Source organism: Myxine glutinosa, chromosome 4 (assembly GCF_964187855.1).
Source record: "Myxine glutinosa chromosome 4, kmMyxGlut1.1, whole genome shotgun sequence".
Taxonomy (NCBI): domain Eukaryota; kingdom Metazoa; phylum Chordata; class Myxini; order Myxiniformes; family Myxinidae; genus Myxine; species Myxine glutinosa.
The window spans coordinates 190,619,693-190,632,066 of record NC_136264.1 but is presented as its reverse complement, the minus strand read 5'-3'; the positions used below and the strand labels follow the sequence as shown (position 1 = coordinate 190,632,066).

At 46.2% G+C, this 12,374-nt stretch overlaps 1 protein-coding gene across 4 annotated transcripts in view; it reads right to left on the bottom strand.

Moving 5' to 3' along the window:
* The window catches only part of LOC137425999 (laminin subunit beta-2), a 217,698-nt gene that overhangs the window by 73,692 nt on the left and 131,632 nt on the right, over positions 1-12,374 (bottom strand). For all 4 annotated transcript variants that reach the window (XM_078776822.1, XM_078776824.1, XM_078776823.1 and 1 more), the window contains 3 exons: positions 9,276-9,427; positions 4,451-4,675; positions 3,991-4,222 (listed from right to left, as the gene is read on the bottom strand). In XM_078776822.1, coding sequence (XP_078632948.1) covers positions 3,991-4,222; positions 4,451-4,675; positions 9,276-9,427 — 609 coding nt within the window. The remainder of the gene's footprint in view (positions 1-3,990; positions 4,223-4,450; positions 4,676-9,275; positions 9,428-12,374) is intronic.

Below are 12,374 nucleotides of genomic sequence, written 5' to 3'. Positions count from 1 at the left end.
TCTGCTGGTAACCCAAACCTTGTTACCCTCCCCAGATCCAGGCTAACTGCTAGATCTCCACTCTTTCGGCCCCCTCATATCTCGTCTGTTGAATCACCTCCCTGAGTCTGTACAATCATGCTCTTCCTTGCACTTATTTAATGATCTCTTGTTATCCACAAATCATATGCCTAATCTGTGCTTTTCTCACTGACTCTGCTCTCGTGTCCAGTAACATGTTTTTTTTCCGATACAATATTGAGGCTCATGGAAGAGCGGGGACAAAAAGGGTAAAAAAGGCAACAAACAGTGTGTGGGACGGTGGTGCAACAGATGGACACAACAGGCAAAGGAATGAAGAGAAAAAGAGGAAATGCAAGAGTAACACACAAGTAAGGAGGGCGAGGTGCGTTACGTTCAGTTTATCAAGGTAGAAAAGATTATAGGTGGGAATGGAGGGGCAGAGTGAGGGATGACATGATATGGCAGTGCACCACTTGCTTGATGCTAAGGAGGGAAAAGTGGGTTTAAACAGTGTCAGTAAGGCCCCAATCACTCACTCTGACATGCTGATGCTCCTCTCCCAGCAATGTTTGGAGGCCCTAAAACTCAAACAAGAGGTCAGGGACCGTTTCCATGGACATATCTCTGGCATGTGAGACAATGCTTGCCAAGCTGTCTGTGGCACACAAGTCTTCCTTTATAACTGGATTTCTGACTTCCTCTATTGGTGCAATGAACACATTCATATCAATGCAATCGGCTCCTCTCCAATCCCAGTGGAGTCTTGAGTGTCCCAAGACAGCACTTTAGGGCCAGTCTTATAAACCGATATGTAAACAACCTCTCTGATGCTCAAGAAAACCCTCTTTCCTTTTTTCAGGTGACTCCACAGTCATACTCCACATACTCATACTCCACATAGTCATACTCCACAGCCACGGTGACTTCTGTGTTGTGAAGAACCCCCCATCCCACTGATAGTAGCTGTGTCACTCTCTGCTAATCTGGAAATTATTTGATGCTGGTCTGATAAAATGGACCATATTCTTCCATCTCGGAAAATGTCAATGTCTCATTTATCTCCATGGGAGGATCGTCACCATGGAAGGATCGAATGATCTATTTCCATGGTCCCATTTGAAGAGGTTCAGCCTCATCATCATCACTGACCTCTCCTAGGCCCCCATATAACAAAGCTGGTCTCTAAACTGAGCCACAAACTGCGCATATTGGGTCGTTCCAACTCTTCTTAAAAAAAAAAAATCAGAACTACTTGCAGTATGGAAGGCCTTTGTCTGTAGTTCAATGGAGCACTGCTCTTCTCTATGGGCTATGGCTCCAGCATCACATCTGTCTCTTCTGGAGTATGTGCTTTTAAAGCTCTCAACATGATTAAACTCCCTTGATGAGGCTGAAGTACAAGGTCTGATGCTGTCACATCACAGACAGGTCGATGTCTCTTTTTTTAAACTGCCGCTCCTCTGATTTCGGATCGTCTGTTCTCTCAGCTTTCTGACCTTCACCAACAACTCCAGGGTGTTTGTGTTCTTCCAGTACCATTCTCCTAGTTAAACATTAAAAATCCAAGCTGAAACCTCAAAAAAAAATCCTCAACTCTTGTTCCGTGCTTCTCTATGTGGAAAGGCCTTCAAGAGGCCACATTATCCAACTTCTCCTTCTATGGCTTCGATCAAGCAGTCCACCATTATCTCATGTCATCCCCACCCCTAACTACAATCTTTATTACCTCCTTTAACCATTCCCAACGCAACACTCTAACTTGCAGATTGCAATGCTTCCCTCCCTCCTCTCTTTCCCGTTTGTTCATTCCCTTGATTACTGTGTCCAAGGGTTGACCTGCTGCCCCATTGTTAGTTCATACCACCCATCACCTTCTTCCATGAGCCTCAATCTTCTCGAGTCTAGACAATCTAGAGAAAACAAAAATATACTGACTAAGGACATTCTGCCTAAGGACATCAGTCCAGGTTGATGTCCTTTCCTCATTTACTCTGTTTGCCCTCCTTTTCCTGTATCCTTATATTTTGTCAATTCAACCAACTCGGTTCCCCTCTCCTGTCTATACATTATATTCCCACTCAAGTTGCATGTGTGTGCCTTTTATTCAGCATTTTATTTTAAATCATCCCTTATGTGACATCTCCATTTGCTGCATTTCCTTGTCAACTTTATTATCCCTCAATAATTTATGGGTGTCGTTCTCCGTTGATAACAAAAATTAATAAAGATACTTTAGTGGCCTCAATATTGAGTTTATCGTATTTGACCTTTGAACTAGAGATGCAGTTTCATTACCTCCACCACCGAAGGAGGGCGCAAGCCATTTATTCACACCTGTTTGTTTGTCTCTCTGTCTGATCGTGAGGATGTCTGAAAACGTGATGGACGGATTCGGAAGAAACTTGGGGGACATGTTAGGTGTCTGACTTGGATTAAATGATTCGATTTTTGTGAAGATCTGGATCCGGATTTGGATACTAGAATTGTTGAAGTGATTCTTCAGCATTGCGAGATAGGGCCATAAACCATACGTAGTGTGTTCAAAAAGTATCCGACCTTTATTTTTCGTGCGTAAAAAAAGAAGCTAGGGAGGTGTTGATTGGTGCACGTATGTAGGCGATCCTAATGCACACGCGTGAATTTTTTCCCACCTGCAGAAGCTGTCATTCGACGGCAGACCGCCGATGAGTGAGGAAATGTAAGTGAGCGCCGTCGGATTTTCGTTTTTGACAAAATGACGGAAAAACTTGAACAACGCTACGGCATCAAATTTTGTGTTTTTTGGCCTTGGGGATGTTGGATGCTTCCATTGTGATGACTGCAACTTGGTTTCTGGGTCGTACCCATAAACCCAGGACTCATCGCCAGTGATCACTGTGTTGAGGAAGCTGGGATCGCTGTTCACAGTCTCCAGCATGTCCTGTGCGGTCTCCAAACGGAGTTGCTTCTGCTCAATCGTTAGCAGCTTTGGTACGGACTTCGCTGAGATTCTCCTGAAGCCCAAATCCTCCTTCATAATGGAATGAACGGTGTTGAATCTTGCGGATCGTTTCCACTTGGGAATCGCCAAGCTTTACACAAAATTTGATGCAGTAGCGTTGTTCAAGTTTTTCCATCATTTTGTCAAAAACGAAAATCCGACGGCACTCACTTACATGTCCTCACTCATCGGCGGTCTGCCGTCGAATGACAGCTTCTGCAGGTGGGAAAAAATTCATGCGTGTGCATTAGGATCGCCTATATACGTGCACCAATCAACGCCTTCGTAGCTTCTTTTTTTTACGCACGAAAAATAAAGGTCGGATACTTTTTGAACACAGTGTATATAGACGAATTTAAACGATGAAGACGAATGATGTCAAAACTTGACGAATGACAAAACTAGGTGGATGAGTTGGGTAGGTGACAAATCCCAATAAGATTTTGATTCAGGTGCGAATCCAGATCCGGCCTATCATTGGGATACAATACGTAAACTGTTCAGCCTGGTGGAGGTATGCGCTCTACCGGTGCCGCTCTAGTTTCTGAGGTAGAGTTGGCATTGCTCATTCGTGAAAGCATTGGGTGGTGTTTGCTGGAAATACAAGAAAGGAATCACCACGGTGATTGGTTTTAAATTTGAAGAGTTGTACTTCTTTGTTCTGGCTGTCCAAATGATGACAGAAGAAGCCTGGAGGTAAGAAGTTTCGTCAAGCCACAATTTGTGCTACTGATGACCTATTTGACAGATCTCTGAAGGTTAAAGTTTCATGGGAAAGGACAAAACAAAACTATTGGTTTTAACTCAAATGCAGATTGTTTTCCTTTTGGCCATTAAATATGTATAAAAGACACGATGTTTCCAGTGAACAAAAGGTGATTGGTGAAGGTAAAACAATGATTTTGTGTTGCAAATAACAAGTTGCAAGTTCAGCACAATGACACCTGCATTGAACAATGAGTAGTGAACAACAGCAGTACAAAAGAACAGAAAGGGAAACAACAAACCTGTCACAGAGCTCGCCCTCTGCGTTTTCCGGACATTCCCTACAGGCCCCAGTGATGGGGTCACAGTCAGCTTGGCTTCCATAACAACGACAGGGTTCACAGCGAGGGAAAGCAAAATGGTCTTTCAGGCAGGCCTTGCAGGAGGGTCCGGCCACACCGGTACGACAATGGCAATGACCGCTCATCGGGTCACAAGGTGGGGACAAAGCTCCTTGAATATCACAATCGCAAGCTGGGGATGCAGTGAGGAAGAGGTTAAAATTGCAATAAAGGTGATAGCAAAAGGTTTTGGGTTTGTTGGCAAAGCAAAAAATACTAAATTAAAATAAAATCCATATTTAAAACATGTGACTTAAATCAATTCCATTAATTAATTAATTTCAAAGTTCCTTGAGGGTTTTTTTTCTTCTGCAAGGTCAGAGTTTTCAGAGAGTGGAGAAAGCAGTGTTGGAGAACGTACGTCGACAGTCCTGCCTGGTGGCATCCCCATAGTATCCATCCTCGCACCTCTCACACTGAGGTCCTGTCGTGTGGTACAGACACCGCAGGCAGTTTCCTGTATTGGGATCACAAGGAGCTTGATCCATAGGGTTCGTGTTGCCATTGCAATTGCACTTCACGCACTTCCTTCCAGGGTACATGGGATTCCCAGAGTATCCAGGTGCGCAAACGTTGCACTGGGCACCTGGGAGGAGAAATGCAGCATTGATGAGTGACGAGGATATCGAATCATGAAGTACATGCGAGCTTGATGGAGGTTGTATTAGGAGATTATGGCTCTTGTATGACATTTTACAGCTCATTATTATGTCACTCTTACCACTGCCCCGTGTGCTCGCTATGGCCTCACCACTGCCAGCATTTCCTTCCCCTCACCACTGTCTGCCATCACCACGCTGTAACCATTGCCTGCCCTTTCTACAACCACACCCCTGCTTGCAATTGTTAAACCCTCAATACATCCTCACAACTACCTACCCTTAATACACCAGCACTACCACCTGCTCTCACTACAGCCTCACCACTGCCAGCATTTCCTTCCCCTCACCACTGTCTGCCCTCACCACGCTGTCACCATTGCCTACGCTCTCTACAACCACACCCCTGCTTGCAATTGTTAAACCCTCAATACATCCTCACAACTACCTACCCTCAATACACCAGCACTACCACCTGCTCTCACTACAGCCTCACCACTGCCAGCATTTCCTTCCCCTCACCACTGTCTGCCCTCAGCACGCTGTCACCATTGCCTCCGCTCTCTACAACCACACCCCTGCTTGCAATCGTTAAACCCTGAATACATCCTCACAACTACCTACACTCGAGACACCAGCACTGCCGTCTGCTCTCACTACACCTTCACCACTGCCAGCATTTCCTTCCCCTCACCACTGTATGCCCCCGCTACGCTGTCACCATTGCCTGCGCTCTCTACAAGCACACCCCGGCTTGCAATCGTTAAACCCTGAATACATCCTCACCACTGCCTACCCTCAATACACCAGCACTACCACCTGCTCTCACTACACCCTTCACCGCTGCCAGCATTTCCTTCCCCTCACCACTGTATGCCCCCGCTATGCTGTAACCATTGCCTGCGCTCTCTACAAGCACACCGCTGCTTGCAATTGTTAAACCCTCAATACATCCTCACAACTACCTACCCTCAATACACCAGCACTACCACCTGCTCTCACTACAGCCTCACCACTGCCAGCATTTCCTTCCCCTCACCACTGTATGTCCTCGCTACGCTGTAACCATTGCCTGCCCTTTCTACAACCACACCCCTGCTTGCAATCGTTAAACCCTCGCTACACCCTCACACTGCTTGCATTCTCTACACCCTCGCACGTGCCTGTACTCACTACACCATCAACCCTGCCTGCTCTCACTACACCTTCACCACTGTCTGTCCTTGCTACACCATTACTACTGCCTGCACTCACTACACCCTCGCAACTCTATGCACTCACTACCCCCATTATACTGCTTGCACTTACTACACCAACACCACTGCATGACCTCTCTACAGCCTCATCCCTGCCTGCACTCACTACTCCCTCACCCCTGCCTGCATTCATAACAACCTCACACCTGCCGGCATTTGCTGCACTCTCACCACTACCTGTCCTCTCAACAGTCTAACCAATGCCTGCCCTCTCAACACCCTCACACCACCTACACTCGTGACATCCTAACCATAGCTGCCTGCTCTAACTACACCCTCACCCATACCTGCATTCATAACAACCTCACCCTTGCATGCACTCGCTACATTCTCACCACAGCCTACATTTGCTATACACTCACCAATGTGGCATTCACTACACCCTCACCACCGCTTGCACTCATTATACATTCATGTCTGTCTGGACTCGCTCCATCCTCACTAGAGCCTTCACTACCTAGACCCTCACCATTTCCTAACCTCATTACACCCGAACACTGCTTGCACTCACTACTTCCTCACCACTGCCTGGACTGGCTACACACTCACCACAGTCTGTACTCACTACATCCTCACACCAAATGCATTCGCTACACACTCACCCCTGCCTGCACTCACTACATCCTCAACTCAACCCTGTCTGCACTCACTATAACCAAACTCCTACATGCACTCGCTACACCTTCACCACTGCCTGCTCTTGCTCCACCATTACCACTGCCTGCCCTCACTATACCCTCATAACTGTATGCACTTACTACACCATTAAACTGCTTGCACGCATGACACCTTCACCACCACCTGTTCTCTCCATAGCCTCAACCCTGCCTGCACTCACTACACCTTCACCCCTGCCTGCATTCACAACATCACCCCTATGTGCACTCACTACACCTTCACCACTGCCTGCACTCGCTAGACCCTCACCACTGCGAGCACTTACTACACATTCACCACTGTTTGTAATCGCTACTCCTCACCACTTCCTCCACTCTCTACATCCTCAACACTGCTTGCACTCGCTACACACCCACCACTGTTTGGACTCACTACAAGGTTCTTTCAACCATCGACTCAGACTTTGCTATTGGACAGGACGGCATCAGCTCGCGTTTCCGAAAAATGTGCTCTGCTGCTCGTGCACATCCTCTCTCTGCCCTTTTCACTCTATCATTTTCCCGAAGTCATCTTACATCTGCTTGGAAATCTGCCAACATCACTGCACTACATGCATGCAATTAAAAAGGTGCAAAAATGGATCCTCTTAACTACAAACCTATTAGCTTACTTCCAATCATTGTCAAGGTCATGAAATCCATCATCACAGTTGATATGAAATCCTTCCTTTCCTCCAACAACTTAATCTCAGATCACCAAATTGGTTTCAGACCAGGTCACTCCACCTTGGACATGCTGCTTCTACTCACCATACAATGGATGGAGGCCCTCAAAGTCAGATATGAGATCAGCTGATCAGGGCCATCTCTCTGGACGTACTCATGCTTTTGATAGTCGAGCATTCTGCCTTTCACTCAAAACTCTCTGATTATGGCATTCAAGGCTAACTCTACACAGGGCTCAGTGACTTCATCTACTCTCATAGCAAACGTGTGTCTCTCAAGGTAACCCTTTCATCTCTTCTCACTATCAAGGCTGGAGTGCCACAAGGCAGTGTACTGGGCCCAGTCCTATTCCTGACCTTCATCAATGATATATCTGACCCTCTAGAAAATCCCCTTTATCTATTTGCTGATGATGCCACCCTCTGTCGTGACATCACTCATCCTTCCGAGAAGCGGGCTGCAGCCTCTTCCCTCTCTTCGGACCTTGAAAAAATCACAAGATGGTCAAAAACTTCGAATATGTCTTTCAATCCTCACAAATCTCACTCTCACCAAAAGGACTGTTTGGCAACCCTCCCTCCCCCCTGTCTACTCTCTTATCAATCCTATTGAAGTTCAGTCATTCAAGATAATGGGTGTCACTATCAGCCTTGACCTTTCTTGGGTGAACGACATTTCAAAGCTGGCCTCCAAAGCCAGCTGCCAACTGGCCATCCTCGTCCTTTCATGGCACACCTGAACTCCTATCCAGACAAGGCTTTCATGCACAGCTTGATGAAGTACTGCTCTCCCCTGGGGGCTGGCTGCCCTGCTTCATAACTTGCTCAGCTTGACACTGTGGAAATCCAGGCCTTCACCATCATTGGAATCTCCCGCAGGGAAGCTGAGTCTATGCGCCAATCACTTCACCATCACAGACAGGTCTGTGGTCTTTCTGTCTTCTACCACCTCCTTTCCGGTCTTGCGCCCTCTGCTCTTTCAATAGTTTATTCCCCCCAGGTTGCCGCAGGGATCACACGGTCCGCCATCAACCCCCTTCTGATTAAACTACCTAAATCCAGGATCACTGCTCACCTCCACCGATTTGTTCCTCTTTTTTCCTGCCTGTGGAATCAATTCTACATTCTCTTCAATCTCATTCTTCCCTACAGTTCTTCAAGATAGCTGTTCACCACCATCTCAGATTGTCACCAATCCTATGTGCTCCTAAAATTTATGTTTCCAACACCTTTCCCCAAACTGAAGTCAAGCTAACAACTATACATATAGTTACCCAATTTTTCTCTGGATCGTTTATTGTATAACGGTGATACATTTGCTTCTCTCCAATCCTCCGGTACCTGTTCTGACTCCAATGAGCTGTCAAAGATATCCAGGATCACTGAACTCCAGAGGGTGTACCCCGCTCATCTGCTCCACCACCTCCCACAATACTCCAGGATGCATATTATCCGGCCCTGGAGACTTATCATACCCTTAATTTTTCTAGCTAATTCTTCACTTCATCTACTCCTTGGATCTCTCCTCAAAGCCCTTACTCACGCCGGAGAAAGATACTCTCCGCTTTTGGAGTGACGTTCAGAGAAGGCAGAATAAGGAATACAGTGGAACTAGAAAATCTGAGGAAGTCGTCATTCATGATTGGAGATCTTGTGACCCTGGGTGCAGCTATGAAAAAGTTTACATCAATTGCATTGTTACATGACAAGATGGCAGTACCAGATGAGAGTATAAAGATTCAAAAAAAAGACTACGATGTGTGCAATAAATGAAAACTTTCAAACCAAATCTCAGCATTACCCTCATAGTAAGCATTCCGGGAAGTGCTCTAAAGTGTTTATAATTTTGGCTGTGTAGGCGAGTGATTGGATTGGCTGCGTACTTGGATCAGGTTGTGTTTAGGGATGATGAAAATTAATAAGCTAAACTTCCTTTTCGTGTGCCTGAGTTCCTGACATTTCACCACTAGATTATCCATCTCCCCTCACCTGCATATCCTATGTGACAGTTGCAGGTGATCTTCCTGGTGCTTGGATCTTCAGAACAGGAAATGCCATGGTAGCGCCCACTGTCTGAAGTACCAGGACATGGGCAAGGCCGACAGCCCACAGTCGGGTCACCGTAAAATCCTAGCAAGCACCTGTGAGTACACGGGGAAAGAGAGCATCCCAGAGAAGACTTAACCATCTACATACATAAATCCTCCATTGCTCACATTCGTTTTGTATCCCGAGGCAAAGGTTTGTGAAAGAGCGAAGACAAGAAGGAAGGCCTGGTTGTCATGTTTAACAGGAAGGTCTGGTTGTCATGTTTAACAGGAAGGCCTGGTTGTTAGGTTTGACAGGAAGGCCTGGTTGTCATGTTTAACAGGAAGGTCTGGTTGTCATGTTTAACAGGAAGGCCTGGTTGTTAGGTTTGACAGGAAGGCCTGGTTGTTAGGTTTGACAGGAAGGTCTGGTTGTCATGTTTAACAGGAAGGTCTGGTTGTCATGTTTAACAGGAAGGCCTGGTTGTTAGGTTTGACAGGAAGGCCTGGTTGTCATGTTTAACAGGAAGGTCTGGTTGTCATGTTTAACAGGAAGGCCTGGTTGTTAGGTTTGACAGGAAGGTCTGGTTGTCATGTTTAACAGGAAGGTCTGGTTGTCATGTTTAACAGGAAGGTCTGGTTGTCATGTTTAACAGGAAGGCCTGGTTGTTAGGTTTGACAGGAAGGCCTGGTTGTCATGTTTAACAGGAAGGTCTGGTTGTCATGTTTAACAGGAAGGTCTGGTTGTCATGTTTAACAGGAAGGCCTGGTTGTTAGGTTTGACAGGAAGGTCTGGTTGTCATGTTTAACAGGAAGGTCTGGTTGTCATGTTTAACAGGAAGGTCTGGTTGTCATGTTTAACAGGAAGGTCTGGTTGTCATGTTTAACAGGAAGGTCTGGTTGTCATGTTTAACAGGAAGGCCTGGTTGTTAGGTTTGACAGGAAGGCCTGGTTGTCATGTTTAACAGGAAGGTCTGGTTGTCATGTTTAACAGGAAGGTCTGGTTGTCATGTTTAACAGGAAGGTCTGGTTGTCATGTTTAACAGGAAGGTCTGGTTGTCATGTTTAACAGGAAGGTCTGGTTGTCATGTTTAACAGGAAGGCCTGGTTGTCATGTTTAAAAGGAAGGCCTGGATGTCAGGTTTAAAAGGAAGGCCTGGTTGTCAGGTTTAAAAGGAAGGTCTGGTTGTCATGTTTAACAGGAAGGTCTGGTTGTTAGGTTTAACAGGAAGGTCTGGTTGTTAGGTTTAACAGGAAGGTCTGGTTGTCATGTTTAACAGGAAGGTCTGGTTGTTAGGTTTAACAGGAAGGTCTGGTTGTCATGTTTAACAGGAAGGTCTGGTTGTCATGTTTAACAGGAAGGTCTGGTTGTCATGTTTAACAGGAAGGTCTGGTTGTTAGGTTTAACAGGAAGGTCTGGTTGTCATGTTTAACAGGAAGGTCTGGTTGTTAGGTTTAACAGGAAGGTCTGGTTGTCATGTTTAACAGGAAGGTCTGGTTGTCATGTTTAACAGGAAGGTCTGGTTGTCAGGTTTAAAAGGAAGGTCTGGTTGTCATGTTTAACAGGAAGGTCTGGTTGTTAGGTTTAACAGGAAGGTCTGGTTGTTAGGTTTAACAGGAAGGTCTGGTTGTCATGTTTAACAGGAAGGTCTGGTTGTTAGGTTTAACAGGAAGGTCTGGTTGTCATGTTTAACAGGAAGGTCTGGTTGTCATGTTTAACAGGAAGGTCTGGTTGTTAGGTTTAACAGGAAGGTCTGGTTGTTAGGTTTAACAGGAAGGCCTGGATGTCATGTTTAACAGGAAGGTCTGGTTGTCAGGTTTAAAAGGAAGGTCTGGTTGTCATGTTTAACAGGAAGGTCTGGTTGTTAGGTTTAACAGGAAGGTCTGGTTGTTAGGTTTAACAGGAAGGTCTGGTTGTCATGTTTAACAGGAAGGTCTGGTTGTCAGGTTTAACAGGAAGGTCTGGTTGTCATGTTTAACAGGAAGGTCTGGTTGTCATGTTTAACAGGAAGGTCTGGTTGTCATGTTTAACAGGAAGGTCTGGTTGTTAGGTTTAACAGGAAGGTCTGGTTGTCATGTTTAACAGGAAGGTCTGGTTGTCATGTTTAACAGGAAGGCCTGGATGTCAGGTTTAAAAGGAAGGCCTGGTTGTCAGGTTTAAAAGGAAGGCCTGGTTGTTAGGTTTGACAGGAAGGTCTGGTTGTCATGTTTAACAGGAAGGTCTGGTTGTCATGTTTAACAGGAAGGTCTGGTTGTCATGTTTAACAGGAAGGTCTGGTTGTCATGTTTAACAGGAAGGTCTGGTTGTCAGGTTTAAAAGGAAGGCCTGGTTGTCAGGTTTAAAAGGAAGGCCTGGTTGTCAGGTTTAAAAGGAAGGCCTGGTTGTCAGCTTTAAAAGGAAGGCCTGGTTGTCAGGTTCAACAGGAAGCCCTGGTTGTCAGATTCAACAAGCAGGCCTGGTTGTCAGATTCAACAGGAAGGCCTGGTTGTCAGATTCAACAGGAAGGCCTGCTAGTCAGGTTCAACAGGAAGCCCTGGTTGTCAGATTCAACAAGAAGGCCTGGTTGTCAGATTCAGCAGGAAGGCCTGGTTGTCAGATTCAGCAGGAAGGCCTGGTTGTCAGATTCAGCAGGAAGGCCTGGTTGTCAGATTCAACAGGAAGGCCTGGTTGTCAGATTCAACAGGAAGGCCTGCTAGTCAGGTTCAACAGGAAGCCCTGGTTGTCAGATTCAACAAGAAGGCCTGGATGTCAGATTCAGCAGGAAGGCCTGGTTGTCAGATTCAGCAGGAAGGCCTGGTTGTCAGATTCAACAGGAAGGCCTGGTTGTCAGATTCAACAGGAAGGCCTGGTTGTCAGATTCAACAGGAAGGCCTGCTAGTCAGGTTCAACAGGAAGCCCTGGTTGTCAGATTCAGCAGGAAGGCCTGGTTGTCAGATTCAACAGGAAGGCCTGGTTGTCAGATTCAACAGGAAGGCCTGCTAGTCAGGTTCAACAGGAAGCCCTGGTTGTCAGATTCAACAAGAAGGCCTGGTTGTCAGATTCAACAGGAAGGCCTGGTTG